Consider the following 24,029-nt stretch of genomic DNA (forward strand, 5'->3'; position numbering starts at 1 on the left):
TCATACTTTGTTAATGTGAACAAAGTATATATGAACAGAGTCCCTTAACACAATCTTTTTGTTACAGAGAAACAGCAGCGTTATGTTTTATATACAGTAATACCCCGAAGTTACGCGATAGGTGGGTCCGACGAAAATCGCGTAAGTCGAATTCGCGTAAGTCGGGGTACAACTTTGCATATAAATACATATAAATTTTGCTTAATTGGGACCAAGGACTAACAAAAACACTAGTTTAGAAGAAAAATATTTAATAAAATTGCAGTTCTTTATACATATTAATACAAAATATGTATTAAAAAAAACAAATGACTTACGTAAAAAAGTTATTTCGATGTCGATGGCTTCATAAAATCTAACAAATTCGTCTGACGACACAGCGCGTTCTTTTTTTCACGCAGAATTTCTTCGTAGCAAGCTAATAATTTTTTTTATTCCTTGCTTTGTAGCTATAACGCGTTCTTCGTTGGAGTCTATGTTTTCTAAAATTTTTAAGCCCTTTACAATTGAGCCCTTTTCAATTTTCAACCTGTCAAGTTTGCAATTGTCATGTGCTTTTCGCCGTTGCTTCATTTAGGCCTGTAGCACGTGCAATATCACATGGTCTTTCATTTCGCTCAAAGCGTTTCACAATTTCATATTTTTTCTCTATCGACAGAGGCGGACTGGCCATAAGCCTTACCGGGGAAACCCCGGTGGGCCAGTGTGATTTTGGCCATAAACCGTAGTATGAGGCCACTATAAATTTTCCCGGGTAAGAATTTTTGACCCAGTCCGCCTCTGTTTATCGATAATTGCTTTTCTTTTTCTCTCTGAATCTGCAGTCTTCACCAGGACGCTTCCTTTTCACACCTTTTAATTAAGTATTTTACTCATTTTTAGGGAATAAAGCGCAATTACAAAACGAGGAGGCACGCTTGATACGCATAAACAAAGCTGCGCGCATATAGCAACTGAATAAACAACACCATAAAGGCAGAGATACACTATTAACACCTCACATTTCTAGGGGTTACTACCATAAAACAATAAAAATCCAGTTGCGTTTCTGCTAGTGAAATCTGTTATAAACTGGTAGTAAACTCGATCTAATTGCATTTGCGATTATACCGATAGCTGGAATTGTGTTGGTTTTTACGTTATTATGGTGAAGTGTGTTTCCCCTTCACTGAAAAAAAAAAACATAAAAGCAGCAAAGTTGAATTTTGTTCATCTTTCGCTCTCATTCTCCACCGTTGCACCGTATATCGATAACATATGAAAAACGACCTTGAAGATAGTGGGCGGCAGCGTTGCCAAACGAAAAAATCAAGAACCGCGTAACTCCGAGTTCGCGTAAGTCGGGGTAGCGTAAGTCGGGGTATTACTGTACACCAATGAGCCAAAACATTATTACAGACGATTCCGGTTATTTGGGATACATCGGGACTAGTGCATTTTGGCCCGATTAAGTGGCTGCCCCAATTATCCAAAGTTTCACGTAAATAGTTAAAAATACAATGCTCCCCCCCTTTACAATTGGTTCACTGTACAATCAAATCACGTTACGATGGTGTCACCATTGTAAAGTTGTTGTTATTTGGTTTTTAGGAGCATTAGCAACTAAGGCCATATTGCTCCAGGATATGCGGTGGTCATTCCCTGACCTTTCCGCATCCTCCGTATTTGGTGGTGACGGGCTCGAACCCCGGTCTAATCAAGAAGTGTGTGCTATGCACTGCTGCTCCTTCCCACCTGGCTACGGAGGCGCCGCCATTGTAAAGTACCATTCACTATACGATGCGTAATAAGCGCCAGTCATTGTGATCACTTTGTGAATTGAATTTTAATTCAATTAAACCACGATTCTAATTAGCGAAAATAGGAGGAATATTATCCACAAGCTATAAAAGTAAAGATATATTAAGTACAAATTTACCCTTTATTACCTTACCAATTAAAAAATTAAATGATACGTGAAATTCGGAAGAATATACGTGATAATCGGAAGAATTAATAAACTAGTTGACATTTCTGTTCACTGTCATTTGTGGGTGGAAGTTAAAATTTAAAACCGTAAAAAGATAAGCAATCAATAACAAAGAACAGAGCACACAAATTGCAAGTAACACGATACGTGCAAGTGAGAACGGAGTAACAAATTATGAAGCTTTAAAAATAGGAATGAAGAGCAGATTCTGAAAATTATTTTTTTTATATGACTGAAGATTCCATAGAAGTGTAAACACATTTTACCATAATAACCCACATAATTCCAGCTGTCGGTATTAGCGCAAATTCAATAAGATCGAGTTTACTATCAGTTTATGATAGATTTCACTAACACAAAAGCCCAATAAACAGGTGACTGCTAATTGTTTTTATTGTTTTATGGTTGTGACCTCCAGAAATCTGACCGAGACAATCGTAGGGTAATCTTCAGTGCTGCGGTCTCCTGCCCCAATTAAACGGCATTTTGTCCCAATTAAGCGAAGTAAACCCTGGCTATTTTCTCGATTGGGTTCTGTTTTTTAAGATTTTCCCCAAATAAATGGCTGCCCCGATTAACCGGTGGCCCAAATAAACGGAATCCACTGTATTATTTTATTTATTTATTTTTTTTGTTGTTGTTGGCACATCGGCTTCTGTGGCCATACTGCACCTCCCAAGGTTTTTGCATTTTCTACTCTGATCCAAGCCAGAGGCAGGATTTGAACCCGCGACCTTTGGGATGCCAGGCAGGCACTTTACCCACCTGGTTGGCCTGGTAGACTCCAAAACATTATGACCACCTACCTAATATGATGTTGGTCCTCCATATGCAGCCAAAACAGCTCGTACCCGGTGAGGCATGGATGCTACAAGCAGTGTTGCCATTTTAGCGGTTTTCCCGCTAGATTTAGCGGAATTGCTTCAGGTTTAGCGGATTAAAATATGAAATAGCGGATAGCGGATTTTTTAGCGGGAGGAGTATAAATGTTTAGCATTTTATATATTTTGGCAATGTAACATTTAAATTAAGAAATATTTATTTAACAAATATTAAATTAATTGTTCAAGTAATTATTTAATTAACAATAAAAATATTTCATAATTTAAATGTTTTATCGATATACATCGTAAACATAGTAGGGATATCATATTTCATAGTTTTTTTTTTGTTTTTTTTTTTATAAAGCGAAGAATCGGTTTTATATTATTCTGGAATTTCCCTGAGGAGAACCCCAACAATTTTACGTAGTTACGCCCGCGGTCAAACGACCTGACCGTTGGGTCATAGCTTTAATTGTTGAATCAAATCTAAAAATGTGGGAAAAATTCTAATGACGCCTTTTTTTGAAACCGCGAAGAAATGGCATTGAATAATTTTTATTCGTCGTATTTGATTGGCTTCCAAGAAATGCGATCCGAATTACCGACATAACATTAAAAGTCATTTAAAAACTTTCAAACATATTAAGTCAGTAGAAGAACCATTTTCACCTAATAGATCAGGCAACCAATCTAAATTAAATTTTCCCACCAAGAATTTACAAACAGTGGAAGCTGAAGCAAAGTTAAGTTTGTTTGTTTGTGCTCACTCGTCAATACTGGCAATAGACCACCTTGGTGAATTATGTAAGAATGCATTCCAAGATCAAACAGCCAAAACTTTAAAAATTCATCGAACAAAATGCAACGGCGTATAAAATATATCCTACACCCCCACTTTCAGAAAGATTTATTATAGTCAGTGCTCAATGGCTTTTCAAATTATAGTTTGTTACTAGATGAATCAAACGATATTAGTGTAACGAAACTATTAGGTATTGCAATTGTGTATTATGATGAGTAATTCGATAAAAGAGTTTCTACATTCTTAGCTCTTGTAGAATTAGATCAATGTAACGCTGAAAATATTTCAAATTCAATTAAAATAACGCTGGAAAATTTTAAACTTCCTTTAAAAACATTTTCTGTTTATACTCCGGGACGACCAAACGGTCAGAGGAGTTTACAAGATACACAGAATACAAGAAACAGTACCGTATTCAGCAGTCACGGGCTTGAACCCCGGTCACTCAAGGCACGTGTACTTATGCACCCGCGCGCCTGACCACTAGGCTACGGCATCAGAGCCAGTCTGTTTTCAGTATCATTTAATCTACCTTCCATAATTACAATATACCAAAAATAATATGAAGAATTAGCTGAAACGATTTAAACCAGAATTTAAATAATTTGTGGGCATTGGGACAGATAATGCTAGCGTTATGATTAACTAGAGTTATGATTAATAACAGCGTTTATACACATTTGAAGTCCGATGTACCGTAATTGATATTAATTAAATGCGTATGTCATTCTTTGCAATTAGCAGTATCTCATGCAACCCGCGAAACATTCCCTAGAAGTCTAGAATTCATGATCGCTGAAACTTATAATTGGTTTAGTAAATCCACTATCTGACAAAATCAATTCAAATATTTATACAGTGCCATAAACGATGGTGCAGATCCGAAAAAGATAGTTCATTCGTGTCAAACAAGGTGATTATCCATTGAAGTTGCTATAACAAGAATTTTAGAACAGTATATTGAAATAAAAGCCCATTTTGAAATAACTCGTTTGACTGACAAACGTTATACTTCACAACTTCTTTATTCAATGTTCAAAGATGAAAGTAATTTAGCGTATATTTTATTTTTAAAACCTATCTTATCTGAAGTACAAAGAGTAGACAAATCTTTTGAATCAAATTGAAAAAAATGAGCAACAGTATATAAACATTACTCTTGTTAAATGGGAAAACATCAACAATACAATGAAGTTTTGGTCAGAAGTTTAGAAATATCGAGATGCAAGCGGTGAAAATCCATTTAAAGAAATTAGCCAATTTGCATTGGGTATTTTAATTTTGCCATTATCCAATGCAGATGTGGAAAGAATATTCAGCAACTTAAATCTAGTAAAAAACAAAACACGCAACAGAATGAGTGTTGGCATGGTTAATGCAATCTTATCAGTACGATACGGGCTCAAAAGAGTTGAAAAGTGTTGTAAAAATTGTTTTACCTGAAGAAGTGCTTCGCAAAATAGGTACACAAGAAGCATATGATGAGGAGATATTGAATTTCGAAATTAATTTAGATTTTTAGATGTTGATTTTATATTAAAAACAGAAAATAAATAACTATTTATATATACCTATTTGTTTGTTTTTATTCACTACAAAGTACAAACAAATGAAAATTTTAAAAATTTGGCGGGTTAAGTGTTAAAAATAGCGGATTTTGAGTATGCGGCTAGCGGGAAATATTATTAAGAGTTGGCAACACTGGCTACAAGATTTCTAAATGTGTCTTGTAATATCTGGTACCAACACATAACTAGCAGATCCTTTAACTCCTGTAAGGTCCGTAGTTGAGATGCCGCAGATTGGCGTTGCTATTCCAACACAAACTCCAGATGCTCGATGGGATTGATGTCTGGGGAATTTGGAGGCCAGGGCAATAGCTGGAAGTCTTCCTCATGTTCCACGAACCAGTCTCGAACAATCCAGGCAGTGTGGCATGGCGCATTATCCTGCTGAAAGATAGCACTGCCAGAGAGGAAGGGCATTGCCATGAAAGGGTGTACCTGGTCAGCAATGATGTTTAGGTAGGTGTTAGATGCCAGACGGATGACTGGACGAGGGTATCCCAGCAGAACATTGCCCAAAGCATAACACCACCGCCACTGGCTTGTTTTTGTCCCACGGTGCATCCAGGCACCATCACTTCCCCAGGTAAACGATGCACGCATACCCAACCATCGACATGGTGCAACAGGAAACGTGATTCATCGGACCAGACGACCTCCTTCCAATCACTCAAGTTCAGTTTCAATGCTCGCGTGCCCATTGTAGGCACTATCGCCAGTGAGCCGTGGTTAGCATGGGCACTAGGAGCGGCCTGTGGCTATGCAGCCCCAATACCAGCAGGGTTCCATGTACTGTATGTTGTGACATTACTCCCGTCACCAGCATTCCAATTACCGGAGAGTTGCGCCAGTCGCCCTTCTGTTGCCACGTACCATCCAGGAGAGCCTTCACTCACCTTGAGCATTGATGAGCCGTGGTTGTCCAACACCTAGCCAGCGGTTCGTGGGTTTTCCCCCCTCGGACCACTTTCGGTAGGTACTAACCACGGCTGACCGTGAGCATCCCACCGGCCATGCTGTTTTGGATATGCTCTGGACATTACAATTTGGCCTTTGTCAAACTCGCTTAAGTTTGCTGCCTTTCCCATCTGAAGAACAAGAGCAACACTGATTAACGGAGCTCAGTATCAGGTGTTTTTTATACCATATCCCGACCTGTGCACATGCTGTATTTCACCTGCAGTTGCTTCGATTTGCATAACGACTCGCTGGTCATAATGTTTAAGATCATCGTTATACTACTACCAGACAAAAAGTAATCAGCCATTCCCAACTTTGATGCTGGCTCAAAGTTGGGAATGGCTGATATAAAATTGTAGTTTGCCCACATGGTGATATAAGCAGATTTTTTTATTTATGTTATATTATCCCTTTAAATTATAACACACAATAAAAGTGACCTCTACCTACCTGAATCCTAAACAGTAACAACATTCAAACAAGTTCAAAGATATCAGAAGTAGAATGGACTGCACCACAGTTACCTTGAACAACTGTGATACAGTATATATTTTCATCAGGACTTGTGGCTCTAACAGTCCACACATCCTGATCAAAATTTATTTATGCTGCATAAATAGTGCCCCTCAAATGGCTCCATACATAAATCAATAGAGACTAGAGTGAGGTAGCTGAGAAACCAGTGCCGTACCTAGACTTCTGTCAGCCCAGGGAAAATATTCATCTGGTGCCCCCTCTCAAAAATAAATGGTAGAATTCATAAAATAGAAAAATAAAGGAACCACTAAAAATTATTCAAATCATAATTATTTATTTAAACTTTAAAGACTAGTACATTATTTAAATAAACCTAAGTTTTCACATCATTACCTTAAGATATTTAATTGATATAAATTTGTGTATAGCATCTGATGTTTTTATATCTTTTATTACACCTTGTTCTATTGGCATAATGGAATACATTAAATCTTTCTTGGCCAATTGTTGCTTGTGAATATGTTTTAATCATTTTGAGTCTTGAAAAACTCCTCTCTCTAGATGCAACCATAATTGACAATGTTAATAATATCCAAAGAGAAAAGGTCATGTTGAGATATAATTCAACTACGTTTTTTTCTGGAATAAATGTCAATAATGCTCAAATGTCTCTGGGCAGTGCAGATGGGCTACCAGAGCAGGTCATGGAGTTTTGTCAATGATATGTATATATATAGGAATTTTGCTAGCAGAGACAAGGAGGTGATTATCCCCTTGTATAAGGCAATGGTCAGGCCACACATTGAGTACTGCATACAGGTCTGGAGACCTCATTTTAGGAAGGGTGTAGAGTTGATAGAATGAATACAGAGAAGGGCACCAAGATTGGTGAGAGGAACAAAGGGGTGCTCTTACCAAGAGAGGCTTAAGTTCTGCAAGTTGCAGCATCTGGAGACTAGGCACCAGCAAGGTGATCTGATTGAGGTGTATCAGGCCTTGAATTGTTTCAGCAGGCTCATTGCTGATAGGATACTTCCGCTTGCTCAGATTACAAACTCTGAGGGGGCATAGATTCAAACTGAAGAAAGAAGTTGCAAAATAGATGCATGGAACTTTGCCTTTAGCCAGCAGGTAGTTGATTGCTGGAACAGAATTCCATTTGTTGTTTAGGAAATTGATAGCTTAAATAAATTTAAGGCTCAACTAGACAAACATTTGGAGTGACCAGATGGGTGAAATGGGAAGTTTTTTTTTTTTGGCTGATGCTATATGAACTTGCTTTCTTGCACCATATGTCTCAACTAATGCTAATTCTAAGCAATCAAATTTTTTTCCTTTAAAATCATGCTGCAAAGATTGGATTTATTGACGTAACTCTTTGGCATCGATATTGCTGCTCTGTCTTTGCCAGTGAGAACTCCTTCAAGGTGTTGACATTTCGTTTCTATTGCACTTTCAAATGAATTCAAAAATTTTTCTGATTTTAGAGTAAGATGAAAAGCCGAGAATATTTCATTCATCTGATCAAATCTTTCTTGTAAGCTAACGATAGCTACATCAATCATTATATTAAAAAAAATTTCATTTCAAACCTTTTGGTTGGATCAATAGAGCATTCATCTGATAAAGTTTCATAAGTAAACTCGTGCTTTTTTCTAGAAACTCACACTTCTGCTAACACTAATGATATTCCCAACTCAGTTGCAATGTCTATAGCTTTATCCAAACACAATTTAAGTCCTGATATTCTAAATTTGTTTAGTTGATTAGGAGCATCTTCTATCAATATAATTGCAGTATTCATATCAATTGTACTATTTTGCATGACTTTACTTACTTTATTTATAATACTCAATATTTCATACCAAACAACTACATATAATAAATTTAAAAGAAGTTATTTCTGTTAGCAAACCTTACCCTGGAGGGCAAAGCAACACTTACTTCGTTCCAACAATACCACAACTGCTGTTTATCTGGTTATTTATATGCTGCTGAAATTTGGGCATCTGCTTCAGCCTCACTTCAAAAATCAGTGTATGCATGTGAATACTGGACCCTGAAATGGGCCACAAATAAGCATTGCTGATCCCCTCTATTGAGAACAACTGACATGGCTGAGAAGCTAAATGTACCCAGGCTCCTAAGGTTAATTGACATCAGGCGTTTAATAACTACAGTAAAAATGTTCACAAGAGTGATAAATGCCCTGAACATCTGGAATTTCTGTCAGTGGCATAACCCTCTGCCATCCTTGAGGTCTGATTCCACACTAAATCCTCAAATATAACCTTCTCAAACTTTGTAATCGTTTCCTACCTGCCCAGACACTCCCCAAAATTCAGGCAGGTAGTCTTGGAATTAATCATTTTCTGCAGGTTAATTCCAAGATGGAGCAGTGCCTGAATGTAACTACCAATTACAAATACTGTCGCATTCTCCTAGAGTGGATTGTATCTGTTGAACTGGAATAAATTCTTCCAAATTGTGTTACAACGTTTATTTTTTTTTTCTTTATATTTTCCTACCTATTATAATTGAATTTTTTTAATATGCTTTTATTTTTGTGTAACATAATTTCCTATGCAACTTTTCATTTTCCCAATTTTAATCACATGTATCATTTTTCTGCCTTAATGTAAAACTCCTGGCCAATGTCACCATGATGAGTATTGTTTCTAGCACTTGTACCGTACTTAGCAGCAATAAAGAAGTTTAATTAATTTATTTATTTCAGACTGCAATTTTGCATCTTTTCCTTTGGCCTGTTCTTTGATTTTATTTAATGCAGTTGTAATATCCCGTAACTGATATCATATTGCTTCAACAGCTTTTATCTTTCCATCATCTTGTTTCTGGTAGAGATTTCACACAAATTTTTATGTGCTTTTTTAAAAAATCCCACCTACTTGGTGAAGCAGCACAAATCGCATATAATCTTTGTAATGTTCCAAAAAATAATTCTCCTGTTATTGAAGAATATGCTGCATCAGATACAATTAAATTTAAATTATGCACGACATACGGATCATAAAAAGCTCTTCTCTTTTCTCATAAAATTCTTGCTTGTACACCATTACGTTTACCCTTCATGTTACTACCATTATCATACCCTTGCCAAGGCAGTTACTTAGGTTGATGTTGTTCATTACTAACATTTTTAGTATAGATTCTGTTAGTCCTTTCCCTGAAGAATCATGAAGGGCTAAGTATCCCAAAAAATGTTAACAAATTTTTATAGTGCAGCTAGACATAGATACAAATCTAATTATGACCATCATTCGTTCCACGTGACTTATGTCCAAGGTACAATCTTTTTTTTTTGATTTGTAGTTGTTGGCGCATCGGCTTCTGTGGCCATATTGCACCTCCCAAGGTTTTTGCAGTACTTTGATCCAAGTACGAGGCGGGAATCGAACCCGCGACCTTTGGGTTGCCGGGCAGGTACTTTACCCACTCGGCTAGCCCGGTCGGCCAAGGTACAATCTAAAATAATTGAATAATATTTTGCATTGCAGACTCTTCTACAAATTTCTTTTAATACCATTCCACCTATAATCTCAATTAATTCATTTTGCATTCGACTACTCAAATAATGTGCATAAGTAAAGTCTTTACTTGAACATGAACATGTTCGTTACATACTAGATCAAATTTAGACAATAACTCAGTTTGTCCCAAAAAATTTCCATTATTTGGTTAAAATAATTTTTCATTGCTTCCTCTCAATGCCAAATTTCATGAAGATAAAAATGTAATTATCTCAATTACTCATTCCAAAATCATTCTCCAGTATTTTTTATTTTCTCTATCAAATTTTGATTTACAACATCCATAATGTTATTAGATTTTAACTGGGGCTCTAATTCCTTCCACTGTTGCATGCAAATTTTTTGATTTTGAGAGTTCTCGTGCTAGCTTAAACCATCTTGTAAATGATGCCAAGAAAGGAACCCAGTACTTTTCAAGAGAATATTTGCATGACTAAATAATTTGCAGCAAAAGCAGAAAATGGTGTCCTTTTTCTCCAAATATATCAACCAAGTCCTCTCAAGCTTTTCACCATTTTTTAAGGTCCTGAAATGATTTTCAGTTGTAAACCATGAGCAATAAGCATCAATGGGATAAAGTTTTGATTTTTTTATTTTGGGCAGTCCCATTCAAACTAATTTCAACTCTTCTAGAATCTTTTATTATCTCTGGCCAGTCACTGGGATCATTTAAATTGCATCTTCACTTTCAATCGTCAACTTTTCATTTTTTCAACGATCTTCAACTGATTCATTTTTATTCTGAAAAACTGAAGTTAAAAATAAGTTAACTTCTGTGGCTCATTCTTGTGCTTCAGAACAGATACACTATTTTCTTTTGTCACTTCATCACTAGATACATTTTCCTTTCCATTACGGCTTCTCAAAGGCACAGGTACACCACTGGTATTCACTTGTGATAAAAATTTATCCACAGAAAAAGAAAGTTTAATGTTTTCTTCATGAGCTTTCTTCAATTTTCTTTTTTTTGCACCAGACATTCTTTTTGTTTATTCCTTATTATTTATTATAGCCCACAATCTATTATTCCTTATTTTCTGATAATAACAAAAAAAATTTAAATTAAACAATATTATAAACTTTATTTAATATAATTGCAATCTGTGACTTACATTACAGGTAAACACTCAAATTGATTTGATTTTTATGAGAAATATTTAGTTTGGTCTGAAATATGTTCCACTCACAACAGACAGTACTGTGCTCTTGTACAGATTGCAACTTGTAACGTACTGCGTTAGCGCACATGTACCTTCCATCTCATTCTAGGCGATATGATGTCACATTCAGAGAAAAGCAAAAAGTTTTAAATGTGAATTTACATTATTGTGAGTTTTTGTCGCATTAAAACTAGGTTTAAACAATAAAAATAGGCAAAAATTAATTTATTTTAACATCTGATTATAAAATAAATAAATTTCTGTAATATAAATAAGTTTTATAAATAAAATTTTATATTAAGAAACAACCACTTTTTTATATTAAAATATCATCATAATTTGGGGCCCAGGCAGCCGCCTAGTCTGCCCATACCTAGGTATGGTACTGTAAGCAACACAAATTCCTCACAACACAAATTCCTCAACACAAATACTCAGGATCCAAAAACTCAGATTAACTGGGATATAGGATTATCTTAAATGCGATGTCAAGCCAAAAGAGAAAGTACAGTGATAAATAACTGCAGATGTTATTAGCAAAAAGACAGTTTTCCTCTGTACATAAATCTAAAATCATAATTTTTTTTTTTTCCCTTTCAGGAACATAGAGAAAAACCCTTAGTGAACTATATACAGAATTCATGCTGTTTTATTTATAGTTTTTAAAGGGTAAATATATGGATATGAATTTACACAGTGAACGGACATGGATACAAAAAAGTGAATATCTACAAGGCATTGTGCACTTCATGCAATACAATGCTTGTGAGTAATCCCAATTGGTTCTTTTCCAAGCAAAGGAAAAGATCCAATCGATAATCCCTTTCAAGCAGAATTCCAGTAGAATTCTGTAGTAGTTTTTGAGGGAAATAATCTACAGTTAAATAACTCTAACAGTCCAAATAAAATTCCTGAACTCTTTCTAAGCAAAAGTCCATACCACATCTTTGAATATGTTCTGGTAGATGAAATAACGCATACAGAAATTTTGTGGGCTTTATGTGTTGTTGTTGTATGTCATAACAAAAATAAGAAACAGTATTAGCTGAACATGAGCCCAAGCCATAACATAAAATCAATACAATAGGGGAAAAGTCTATTCCTCATGACTGTAACTGAATGCAGTAAGGTGTACAAATTATATTGGGATTTGGGGGTGGAGGATAATAACTACAAGGAATAGAAAACAAACAGTAGATAAAATTTATTTTACCTAAAAGACACAGCCCTGTTGCCAATTCCTTCTAATAATGCTGGCCATTTTTACATATAAGCTGTTTGCAGTCAACTTTTATGTGTATTAAGGGCAAGTTGCTACAATGGATAAAATGATGGTTGAGTGGGAGAAGACAGAGAGAGTGGTGGTCAATTGGTACTGCTCTCCGTGGACTAATGTTATTAGTGGTGTCCCTCAGGGTTCACTATTGGACCCATTGTTGTGTTGTATATTTATCAATAATAATGATGAAGGTATATCAAGCTTAATGTCAAAGTTTGCAGATGATACAAAGGTTGGCAGGTTTGTTAATAACAGTAATGACAGTATGCTGCTGCAACAGGATCTGGAAAAGTTGGGTAGATGGGCTGAGAAGTGGTAGTTGAAGTTTAACATTGACAAATGCAAAGTACTGCATATGGGTAGCAGTAACCCCAGAGAAATGTGCCAACTATGTGGTGTTACACTCAGGGTAGTGGAGAATGAAAAAGACCTTGGGTTAATTGTGAAGTCAGATATGAAGTTTTCTAAGACAAGCTGCCTGAGTAGGTCATGGGGTCTTGTCAATGATATACAGAAACTTTGTGAGCAGTGATAAGGAGGTGATTATCCCCTTGTATAAGGCAATGGTTAGGCCAACATTGAGTACTGCGTACAGGTCTGGAAGCCTCATTTTAGGAAGGATGTAGAGTTGCTAGAACGAGAACACGGAACTGCAATAAGACTGGTGAAGGGAATAAAGGGGGCTCTTATGAAGAAAGGCTTAAGTTCTGCAAATTGCAGCTTCTGGAGACTAGGCACCTGCGAGGCGATCTGATTGAGGTGTATAAGGCCTTGAATGGATTGAGCAGGCTTAATGCTGAGGGGATTCTTCCTCTTGCTCAGATTTCAAACCTGAGGAAAGATAGCTGTAGAATAGATGTGCGGAAGTCTGCCTTTAGCCAGCGGGTGGTTGATTGCTGGAACAAGCTTCTGTCTGTTTTTGTGGATTGTTGTGGAGGTTGATAGCGTGAATGGATTCAAGGCAGAACTGGACAAACATGTGGAATAAATGGATCAGTGAGATGGGAAGGGTTTTTTTTTTGAATGATGCTGTATAAGCTTGCTTTCTTGCATCATGTGCCTCTACTAATGCTAATGATTTCAAAAATAATTCTTAAAACTTCACTTCGTCACAATTTTTACATTAGCATTAGCAGAGGCATTTGATGCAAGAAAGCAAGCTTATGCAGCATCAGCCAAAAAAAAAAAAAAAAAAAAACCACTTCCACTTCACCCCTCTGTTCATTTGAAATACCTGTCCAGCTGAGCCTTAAACTTATTTAGGCTATCAACTTCCACAACAAGGGATAGAACCAACCACACGCTGACTAAAGGCAAATTTCCACACGTCTATCCTACATCTGTCTTTCCTCAGTTTGAATTTATGCCCTCTCAGGTGATTATTCTGAGCGAGAGGAAGAATCCCATCAGCATTGAGCATGCTCAAACCATTCAAGGCTTTATACACCTCAGATCACCTCGCTGATGCCTAGTCTCCAGACACTGTAATTTGCAAAACTTAAGCGTTTCTTCGTAAGAGCACCCCTTTGTTCCATTCACTAATCTTGTTGCCCTTCTCTGTACTCATTCCAGCAGCTCTACATAATTCTTGAAATGAGGCCTCCAGACTTGTATACAGTACTCTAGGTGTGGCCTGACCATTGCCTTATACAAGGGAATAATCACTTCCTTATCCCTGCTAGAAAAGTTTTTTGTGTTTACCCATAATGCATAACATCTCAGTATAATTTAAGGAAGTAAATAAGACACTAATCTGTTGTATTATCTGCAAATAATAATGTTCAAAGAAGGGTAGTGTTGGAGAGGGTTAGCATGTTTAACCTTGTCTGTCTCCTTTCCTCCCTAGGTAAATAAAAGATAGCTGCATGTACATGTACAGGTTATCTGCATATAATTGCATATTGGTTTTTTCTTCTGTATTTTGCTTACCAATGTATTCTTAAAATGTTTAAGCAGAAGCAAAGTAAGTGTCTGAATCCCCTTGATAATTTCTGCTGTGTATGTGAACAGTTTACAGCAAAACCTCAAAGGGAAAAATTTTACAGTAGTACTAAACACGCATATTCTTTGTACTCTAATTGAATTATTGGTGACCAGAACAAAACTTGGGCTCACATATGAGCTCTATTTACCTGCCCCACAAATCTGAAGATGTGGCTAAATGAGAAAATTAAAAGTATGCCTTTTGCTGTTCCTATGGTGTAGTGAGAACCACAAAAACACATTGATGATTGCTATTTCTGAATGGAAAAAATATCACAGCCATCCAGAAAACACTACCACGGCATCAAATATCTTAACATATCATCTACAATAAGACCTGTTCCACACAATGCAGATCTGAAAAAATATCCCCCAAAATCATGGGATAAAGGAAACAGTGACTATAGTAAGTATCCTTGTGTTTCAGACTTTGCTGGACCATTCATTTCACAAGACTCTTGGATTACCAATCAGAAAATTATAATGTGCAGCACTTAATTAAGCAAGAAGAGCTAAATGAGTTAGTTCATGATTTATACTTATCATCAGAAAGAATCTGGCTGCAGGGCAGATGTATGGAAATTTGCCTTCAGCCAGCAGATAGTTGATTGTTGGAACAAATTTTCATCTGTCAGGAAGTGGGAAATTTGAATAAATTAAAAGAACTAGCCAAATTATTGAAGCAGATGGACAGGTGATGTAAGAAGTTGGTTTTTCTTTTTTTTTCCTTTTTTTTTTTTTTGCTGATGCTGTATAAGCTTGCTTTCCTGCATCATTTGCCACTACTAATACTAAAGAGCAACAGACCTGCTTGGTTCTGGGTTATAACAGTGGAAATTACTTGAAGCAGGAACTAAAAGTATAGTATATCGGAAATATTACAAAGTTTTTTCAAAATTTTTTTCATTTTTATTTCATTTTTTATTTCAAAAGTTTTTTTCATTATGGAAGACAGCACAGGTTTCTGCAAAGATATTAGTGGCCTTCTGAATGAGCTCATATTTGGACACAATCCTAATGAATGGCATATTGATGCTTCAAAATTAAGTTTAAAAGAAGTTTTACTGTACAATGGAAATGCATTCCCATCAGTTCCTCTACTTCATGTTGGCTTGTAAGAAACAAAAAAGTATGTCCAAGATCCTGAGTGCAATAAAGTACCACGACTTTACATGGAATTTCTGTGGAATTTCACAAAATACTGTCATTTTCTATGTTTGTGGAACAGATTTGCAACAGAAAGAACATTACATTGAACAGCAGTGGAAAAGAGGGAGGAATTTTTATCATGAAGAAATAATATAAAATATGTTTCACTGGTAGAACCAAAAAAAAGGTACTACTTCCAACTTTGTATATAAAGCTTGGATTAATGAAGAATTTTGTTAAGGCTCTACATAAAGACGGAAGTGGGTTTCTACTACTTAAGGGAAATGTTTGTAAGGGAAATAAAGCTTGGATTAATGAAGAATTTGTTAAGCCTCTAAAAGAAGGAAGTGGGTTTCTGCTACCTAAGGGAAATGTTTCCGAATTTAACAGATTAAAAATAATGAAAGAAGAAATTCTCACTGGGCCTTGTGATGATTGCTATTATATGTGCTCTTCTTCTTCTTCTTTGGTCCTTAGCTGGCAGCTGGGGGAGGCGGTTGGCCACGCAACCAGTATGCTGCTGTAGGTGCCGCAGGGTTTCGGACTTGCTCTGTGATGTTCTTCCATACCTTACGATCCATGGCTTCAGTCCTGGCCTGGTTAAGGTCGAGACGTCGGCTCTTCAAGTCATCTTCCACTTGCTTGGCCCACGTTTTCCTAGGCGCAGTCCGTTGGATGCTCCATTGGGTGGGTCGTTGTCTCCAAAGGAGTGTGGATGGTATTCTGTTCGTGCCCATTCTACATACGTGGCCAAACCATCTGAGCCTTCGCTTCTGGATTTGGTCAGCAATGGTTGGTTGCTGTTGGCATCTGGCACGGATGGTATCATTAGTGATGCGGTCGCGAAGAGAGATGCCCAAGATCTGCCGCAGGCATCGCATTTGGAATACCTCAAGTTTGTTCAAATCTAATTTGAGACAAATCCATGTTTAAAGAAGAATGGGCAGAATCAAAGTCCGGAAGAGTCGGATTTTAGTCTTTGTGGAAATGTTGGTCCTCTTCCACAGACACCATTTGGGCGAGGCGAACGCAGTGGCCGCCTGTCCAATTCTGCTGTGGATTTCCATGGTGGATGCAACTTTCTTCTCCTGGACCAGCGACCCAAGGTATTTAAAGTCCTGCACTTGCTCGATCTGGACGCCTTCGAGATAGATGGTGGCTTGCGACCCATCTGTTGTCAGGGCCTTTGTCTTACCAGCATTGATCTTCAAACCGTATGGCCGGGCAATGCGGGCAATGTCGTAGAGGATGTCCGTGGCTTCAGCGACGTTACTGGCAAGGATAGCACTATCATCAGCAAACATCAGGTCAGTCACATAGTGATCCTTGTCATATTGTATGCCCTGTCTGTTTCTGAATGCTTGCCTCATAATGGCGTCGACCACGATGTTGAAAAGCAACGGGGAGGCTACATCCCCTTGGCGGACTCCAGTTTGGATGGTAAATTCCTCAGATAAATCGTTCTGGATGCGCACCTGGCTGGTTAAACCGTTGTATGCAGTTTGGAGGAGTGTGATGACTTTTCGAGGTACATGTTCAACCTCTAGTAGTTTCCATAAGGCAGGCCGGTGGACACAGTCGAAAGCAGACTTAAAGTCAATGAAAACAATGACGGTTCGCTGTCCATGTTCTCACATATGTGCTCTTGTTAAATGTGTTTATAAATATGGTTTTAAGTTGTTTATTTTAAATGATTTTGTGAAATTCGGGTACAGTATGATAAAGTTCATCAGGTTTGACTATATCAAGGAAAAGTAATATTTATTACTTTTCCTTGTATTTTTTGTGATAAGTTTGTTTTGGCAGTTAGAACAGTCTTTGTTCTAACTGTCAATTCCAGCTGGCTATGCTTTAGCACAGCACTGGAATTTGTGGTGTGGAACTGGAGGATGTTGCAGATTTAAAAAAAAAAAAAAAAAAGGAGTCTAATGTTAGTAGAGAGACCACTAAGTCTGCAAATTTCTCACATAAATTGAGGAAGAATTGAAATTCTACGTATAAGCTGGAATTTCAGGAACAAAATATATCACAAGGAAAATTGTCAAAGGGTGTAAGCAGAGAATCTTCTGAGGCTTCAGTCTCTGGAGGTGTGAGTGAGAAAATGATGGAATGGGAGGAGGTTCTCTCGGGTAAGGCTGTCATGTTGGTCGAATTGGATAGTGAGAATGATAGGGATGATGAGGGTACTACACTTTTGACACCATGTAGATCACCTGAATATCCCCTCAAAACATGCCATCAAAGGTAGAAATGCTATGGTGGGGAAGAAAGTTCAGTTGGATCAGTGTGTTCATCATGCAGTAGGTCTCCTGCTTTAAGAAGAAGCAATAGGAGAAAAGTTAAGATCAATACTCCCGAGAATAATCAATACAGATGAGAATTAAGTAAAGTTAAGAAAAATGTTCAGAGTGATATGGAGTTGGCTGAGGGAAATAAAATTACTTCAGTAAAAATTAAGATAGGAAATGACACTGAAGCAAGTGTTTTGTCATGTTCAAAGGAAATTAGTAATAAAAACACTATGCAACATAGTAGAAGGTGGCACTTCAGTGACAGCCACATGTATTCTTCAGTATTTCAGCCTGCTGGATAGACAAAGCCATGCTGAAGCTGTTAATAACCAAGGAGAGGGTACCAAGCCGGAAAGAGAAACACAGTCACAAAGTGAACCGAAAGACTCCCAAGGCAACCCAGATCTTCAAGTAGAGGCAAGTAATGAAATAAACAAGACAACAGAGTCAACAGAACCCAACCCTCCCGGATGGCCCAGTGCTTCAACAGGTCATGACCCTTCAGATCCAACTAGAAAACATAATGAAAGAGTCCAGCAGCCAAATCACCACTGCACTGCACTGCATGGAGAGATAGTAGGCCTTTGGATTAAACTGGAGACAGTCTTATTGAATGTATATCTTGAGGCAGAGAAAAATGCAGCAAGATTAGATTAGATCTTGATAGTAGGGGAAACCAAATGCTACAGCATACCCCTACCCATGCCGACACACTGAAGAATCCAGCACAAAACTTCACATCTGCCTCAAAACAACCACTGCAGGAGACAAAGGTGCTCCTTCCAAAACCCAACCTTGTGGTCCTGAAGCTTGCCACAGAGGATGCTCCAAAGACAACTTGAGTGGAGACCTTAAAACAACCAAAATCAAAAATATTCGGAAAACCAGAAATACCGGTGTAATAATCAAAACAGAGACCAAGGAGGATGCAGCCCACAATACTGACTAATACAAGGATCAAATCATTACGACTGGTAGCTGAGACACACAGAAAGAGAGGACCCTCAATCATCATTTATGATGTCGACAGAGAACTCACACCAGACAAACTCAAGGAAGAGCTTTTCTACAGAAATTTGCAGAACCATTTCCCAGACCATGAAGCAGAAACACTAGTCTTTCTAAAATATAAGATGAAAACTACAAGTGTAAATGCCATAAACTGGATTGTAGAGCTTGCCCCTTCAGCATGGCCCAAAATTAGCAACCAAAATAGGATATACATACAATGGGGAACCACCGCTTCAGAGAGAATGTGATGGTCACCAAATGTTTTGGTCACACTACGCACACATGTGCTCAGGTAGTTTCTACCTGTGGCCATTGTATCGAAGAAGGGCACAACTTCAACTCCTGCCCGAATAAGTCCGCAGCGCCTGTCTGTGCCAACTGTAAGGACCAGTGGATTCAGCATAATCACTCAATCGGGGACAGTAAGCGTCCTGTCTATCTGAAATTTAAGAGTATACACCAAACCAGAACCGATTATGGGGATGCTGCCTAAAAGTTCAATGACAAAGAGTTAAAATTTTTCCAAGTAAATGCGCAGAGGGCTCGCACGGTCATGGAAGAGATAAGAATAAAGACAGATGAGGAGAATTGACTTGATAATGTTGCAAGAACCCTATACCCATAACAAAAAGGTAAAGGGATACCCCTTGCATATAAGATAATACAAAAGGAGGGTGACACCACTTGGGCTGCCCTCATTGTGTGAAACCCGAATGTCACTGTTACGAGGATAGCCCACCTCTGCATGGTCTGGGCCGCGTTGCACATCTGATCACCTCCTTGGGGGAACTCTACGGCATTTCACTTTACTGCAGACCAGGAGACGACATTACGCCAGCGACTGGATACCTCCAAACAGCCCAGCTGGAACTCCCAAACCAGAAGATTGTAATTTGTGCTGACCTAAACTGCCGCTGTCAGTTATGGCACAGCAACATGGACAATCGTTATGGGACTCATAACAGCCGACGCATGGAGGAATTTTTGGCCAACTCAAACCTTACCATCATCAATCTGCCAAATAACCCTGCAACTTTCTCAAGCACCCTATGGGAAGCCATCATTGATGTTACCCTCGCCACTAGATCCCTAGCTGTCTACCTACTTGATTGGAAAGTTCGAAAGGCGTGGACAACCTATGACCACAAGGTGATTACCTTTGAGATCCATTTCACGCACCCCAATTCAAAGACAGCTCATGCATAGATATGCACAAGCTGTCTTTGAATTAATAAAGCAGACTGGGCACTATTCCGTGAAACGCTGATGGCTCACGCAAGCAGACTTCAACTGGAAGGCCCAAGTCAGATAGGACCTGATCAGCATCAATGCAAAATCACAAACCTGATTACAGCCGCATGTTAGCAGCAATCAGGAAGAAGAATCCTATGCCGGGAGCTGTCCCTTGGTGGTGCCAGAGTTGCAGATGCTTAGATGCGAGGTCGATCACAAAAGGAAGACATTCCAGTAGGCTCGAAGAACCTGGCCTGAGGCAGAGGTGCTCCGACAATGATATAGACAAGTGCGAAACGAATACACTTCTCTCATTTGGAAGAGAAAGAAGAAATCTTGAGAGGACCTCATTTTCATGATGGGCAACATGGATCCCTGGGGAGTGGTCTACAAAGTGACTACCAACAAACTCCGCAGGAGTGAAATAATCCCAACAACTAAATTATCGGACAGCACAATGACAACAACCTGGCAATAAATAATATCCTTGACTATTTTCAAGCAATGACCACCCCAACCACCCAGTTCCAAGTTCAGCTCTGCCACAAAAATAAAGCATACTCAACTCAATAGACCAGACCTCCCTTCACTCTGAAAGAATTGACTCTTACAACTGCCAAGATTAGGAACCGCAAGATGCCTGGACTGGACTTACTAGAGCCTGAAATAATAAAGAAAGTGGTAGAATACATCCCAGATCACATACTAAAACTGTTTAACCACTGCCTTTACATCGGCCGCTTCCCATCTGCCTGGAAAGCAGCCAATATATGCCTCATCCTGAAAAACCCGAACAAGCCATAGGACCAGCCAAACTCATACAAGCCCATAGCACTTCTCTCAGTCTTTAGTAAACTTTTTTGAGCACCTACTGTGTAACAGAATAGTCACCCACTATAACAATGCAGGCCTACAATCACCAAACTGATATGGATTTAAAGAGGGCTCCTCCACACTGTGGATGCACTGGAAAGCACCATCTCTGCTGCCAGAAACTCCACCAAAAAATATTTCCTGATGATCTCAATTGATTTTGCCAGAGCATTTGACTCAATTTGGTGGCCAAGCGTCCTCGGCAGACTCCGTACAGCCAACCCCAGCCTGCCACAAAACCTCTACTGTTGCATCAAGGACTCTCTCTCACAAAGAAGCATAACAGTTAAAGCACCATACAGCAGTTTCCCAACAAGTCCACAGAGGATGCCCCCAGGGATCAGTCCTGGGGCCTGTCCTATGGAATATAGTACTAGAAGGCTTTCTAACCATGAACCAACAAGATGTTGCTTCCCAGGCATATGCAGATGATCTGATTCTTGCCCTGGCAGCAGCCTCCAGACAACAATTAGAAAACATAGCAAACAGGGCTCTTATCACCCTGCAGGAATAGGCTGATCATAACTACCTACAGATCTCATCTGCAAAAACAAACTCTGTACTACTGAAAGGGATGCTCCATCCCACAAGACCACCACAAATAAAGATACAGAACAGGACTATCCGACTGTCCTCAGAACTTAAATATCTCGGCATTATATTAGATAGAAATCTCTCCTACACTCCGCACCTACCTGACCTACCTTACAAAGAAAATTCACAACTACACTGCATTAGTAAATAAAATTTGACGACAAGATTGGGGCCTGAAAAAGCATGCGCCCTCTCTTTACTACAGAACTGTCCTTGTGCCCATTATCAGCTATGCATCCAGGGTATGGTTTCACAAAGCTATTACGCCTGTAAACATGCAGAAACTAGAAACAATGCAACATGCCATCCTTCTTATCATTACAAGGGCCTGTTGCACCATCAGTACGCTTGCTCTGCAGGTGCACTTCCGATGCATTTGGAGGTTGTCAGATGTGGGCTGCTGCACAGTCTTTCCAAGGGGAGATCCACCACGTGCCTTGGATTCACAACTGATCTTGCCAACAATACCAAGGCAGAGAAAAAGTGGCTGACACAATACTTAATGCAGACTTGGCAATTAAGATGGACCAATTCTACTAAAGGAAATATCACTAAAAAATTCATCTCTGAAATTTTCAGAACCTACCCAGAGTCACCTTCATGGTTCTCCTTGGTCTGTATGTCTCGTTCCTACTTACTGGCCACGGGTCAATCAAAAGAAAATTGGAAGCGCTGGATATCATTGACGACCCCCTATGCCATTGCAGCTCCCCTGAAAACTGGGACCATCTTATGAATGATTGTGAAATCTATGAGGATATAAGATGCACTCTTCTCACAAGGATACACTATCTTCCAAAAAACCTTGAGCACCAAGTATTGGAAAACAAAGAAGACTATATTACCTTCACTCAGGACCTGTTCAACAAGCAGAAAACTCTGTCTAGAACATAAACTTTAAACAATCAGATGATCACTGGATCTAAAAATCAAAACATCACTTGGACTTGACGCAAAGAAAATAACCCGCCAAATGGCGACCTATGTAGTGCTCCCTTGTATTGTCACTTTTGTTCCCCTTCTCCTTCCCCCTCTTTCGCCTGATAGAGACATCTCCATCTCACTTGAGGATACCTTCGCTGCCATCCTCAAGGCTCATCCTATCTCCCTCTTTTCTCCCAAAACTATAACCTCATTTTCCTACTCTCTCTCTCTCTCTCTTTTTTTTTTTTTTTTTTTTTTTTTTTTTGGTGTCTTTCAGGAAGCTCAGGTGACCCTCTGGCAGAGATCAGCCAGGGATTTTGGGACTGCCTGGCTACCACCCAGAGGTTAGTGGTGGGCAACACAGAGTCCTATCAGGGGCCCCCGCGACAAAAAGCCAGGTAAGACAACCCAACACTACACTTCATAAAACAATACACTACTCACACCTCTGGCTTTCACTGAGTAGTTTTACTGCACAGAGTACACGGCGCAGCTGTGGAAAACCACCAGAAATGCCCTCCAACCCAAACACTATGCCACTAAGGGCCTCAAAGAAAAAAGTTCCTCAAAGATGATGTATTTGAAACAAAGCTACAGGATACTGAATTAGCAGCTTGACAATCATTTAAGGCAGTTGTACATGGATTTCTTGCATGGAGAAAAGATGATTATAAATCTCTGGTGTTAACTTTACTGCAATATTATAAAGATATAGGCTGTCTTTGAAAATTCATTTCTTCATTTCTACCTCAGTTTATTTCCTCAAAATATGGGTTTTTTTTTTTTTTTTTGTTTTTGTTGGTTTTTAGGAGCATTAGCAACTAAGGCCATGTTGCTCTGGGATATGCGGGGGTCATTCCCTGACCTTTCCGCATCCTCCATATTTGGTGGTGACGGGCTCGAACCCCGGTCTAATCAAGAAGCGTGTGCTATGCACTGCTGCTCCTTCCCACCTGGCTACGGAGGTGCCCCTCAAAATATGGGAGATGCAAGTGATGAGCAAGGGGGAATGCTTTCATAAGTACGTATCCACAATGGAAAAGTGGATATGCATTCACTTACAATCATGAGCAGATCTTTGCTCCCACCAAAGACTGAGTGAGAGCTGTGTATTTAATCTTAAGGCTTGGGTTTATATTCAACTAGCTTTCTCATTTTTATTTTTACAATTTGCTTGCTATTTTCAGAAATGATAAGAAACACATTAATAAAGTGAGGTAAAATTAATTTCCAAAACTTGTGTGGTGCTTTGCTATAGCAATAACTGATAGTGAATTTCAAAGTTGTTTACCTTTGCGTACTGTTCTTTTAATGGTCCAGAAAGCCGAATTACAGAACAGACCTCATCACCAAATCTAAAATATAAAAAATATAATAATTTTCA

At 38.6% G+C, this 24,029-nt stretch overlaps 1 protein-coding gene across 2 annotated transcripts in view; it reads right to left on the bottom strand.

Moving 5' to 3' along the window:
• Pmvk (Phosphomevalonate kinase) overlaps positions 1 to 24,029 on the bottom strand; it is a 105,585-nt gene that overhangs the window by 22,240 nt on the left and 59,316 nt on the right. For both annotated transcript variants that reach the window (XM_090368567.1, XM_090368568.1), the window contains exon 3: positions 23,937 to 24,000. In XM_090368567.1, coding sequence (XP_090224693.1) covers positions 23,937 to 24,000 — 64 coding nt within the window. The remainder of the gene's footprint in view (positions 1 to 23,936; positions 24,001 to 24,029) is intronic.

This window comes from Mastigoproctus giganteus, chromosome 2 (assembly GCF_048544385.1).
Source record: "Mastigoproctus giganteus isolate SK-2022 chromosome 2, ASM4854438v1, whole genome shotgun sequence".
In the NCBI taxonomy this organism is placed as follows: domain Eukaryota; kingdom Metazoa; phylum Arthropoda; class Arachnida; order Uropygi; family Thelyphonidae; genus Mastigoproctus; species Mastigoproctus giganteus.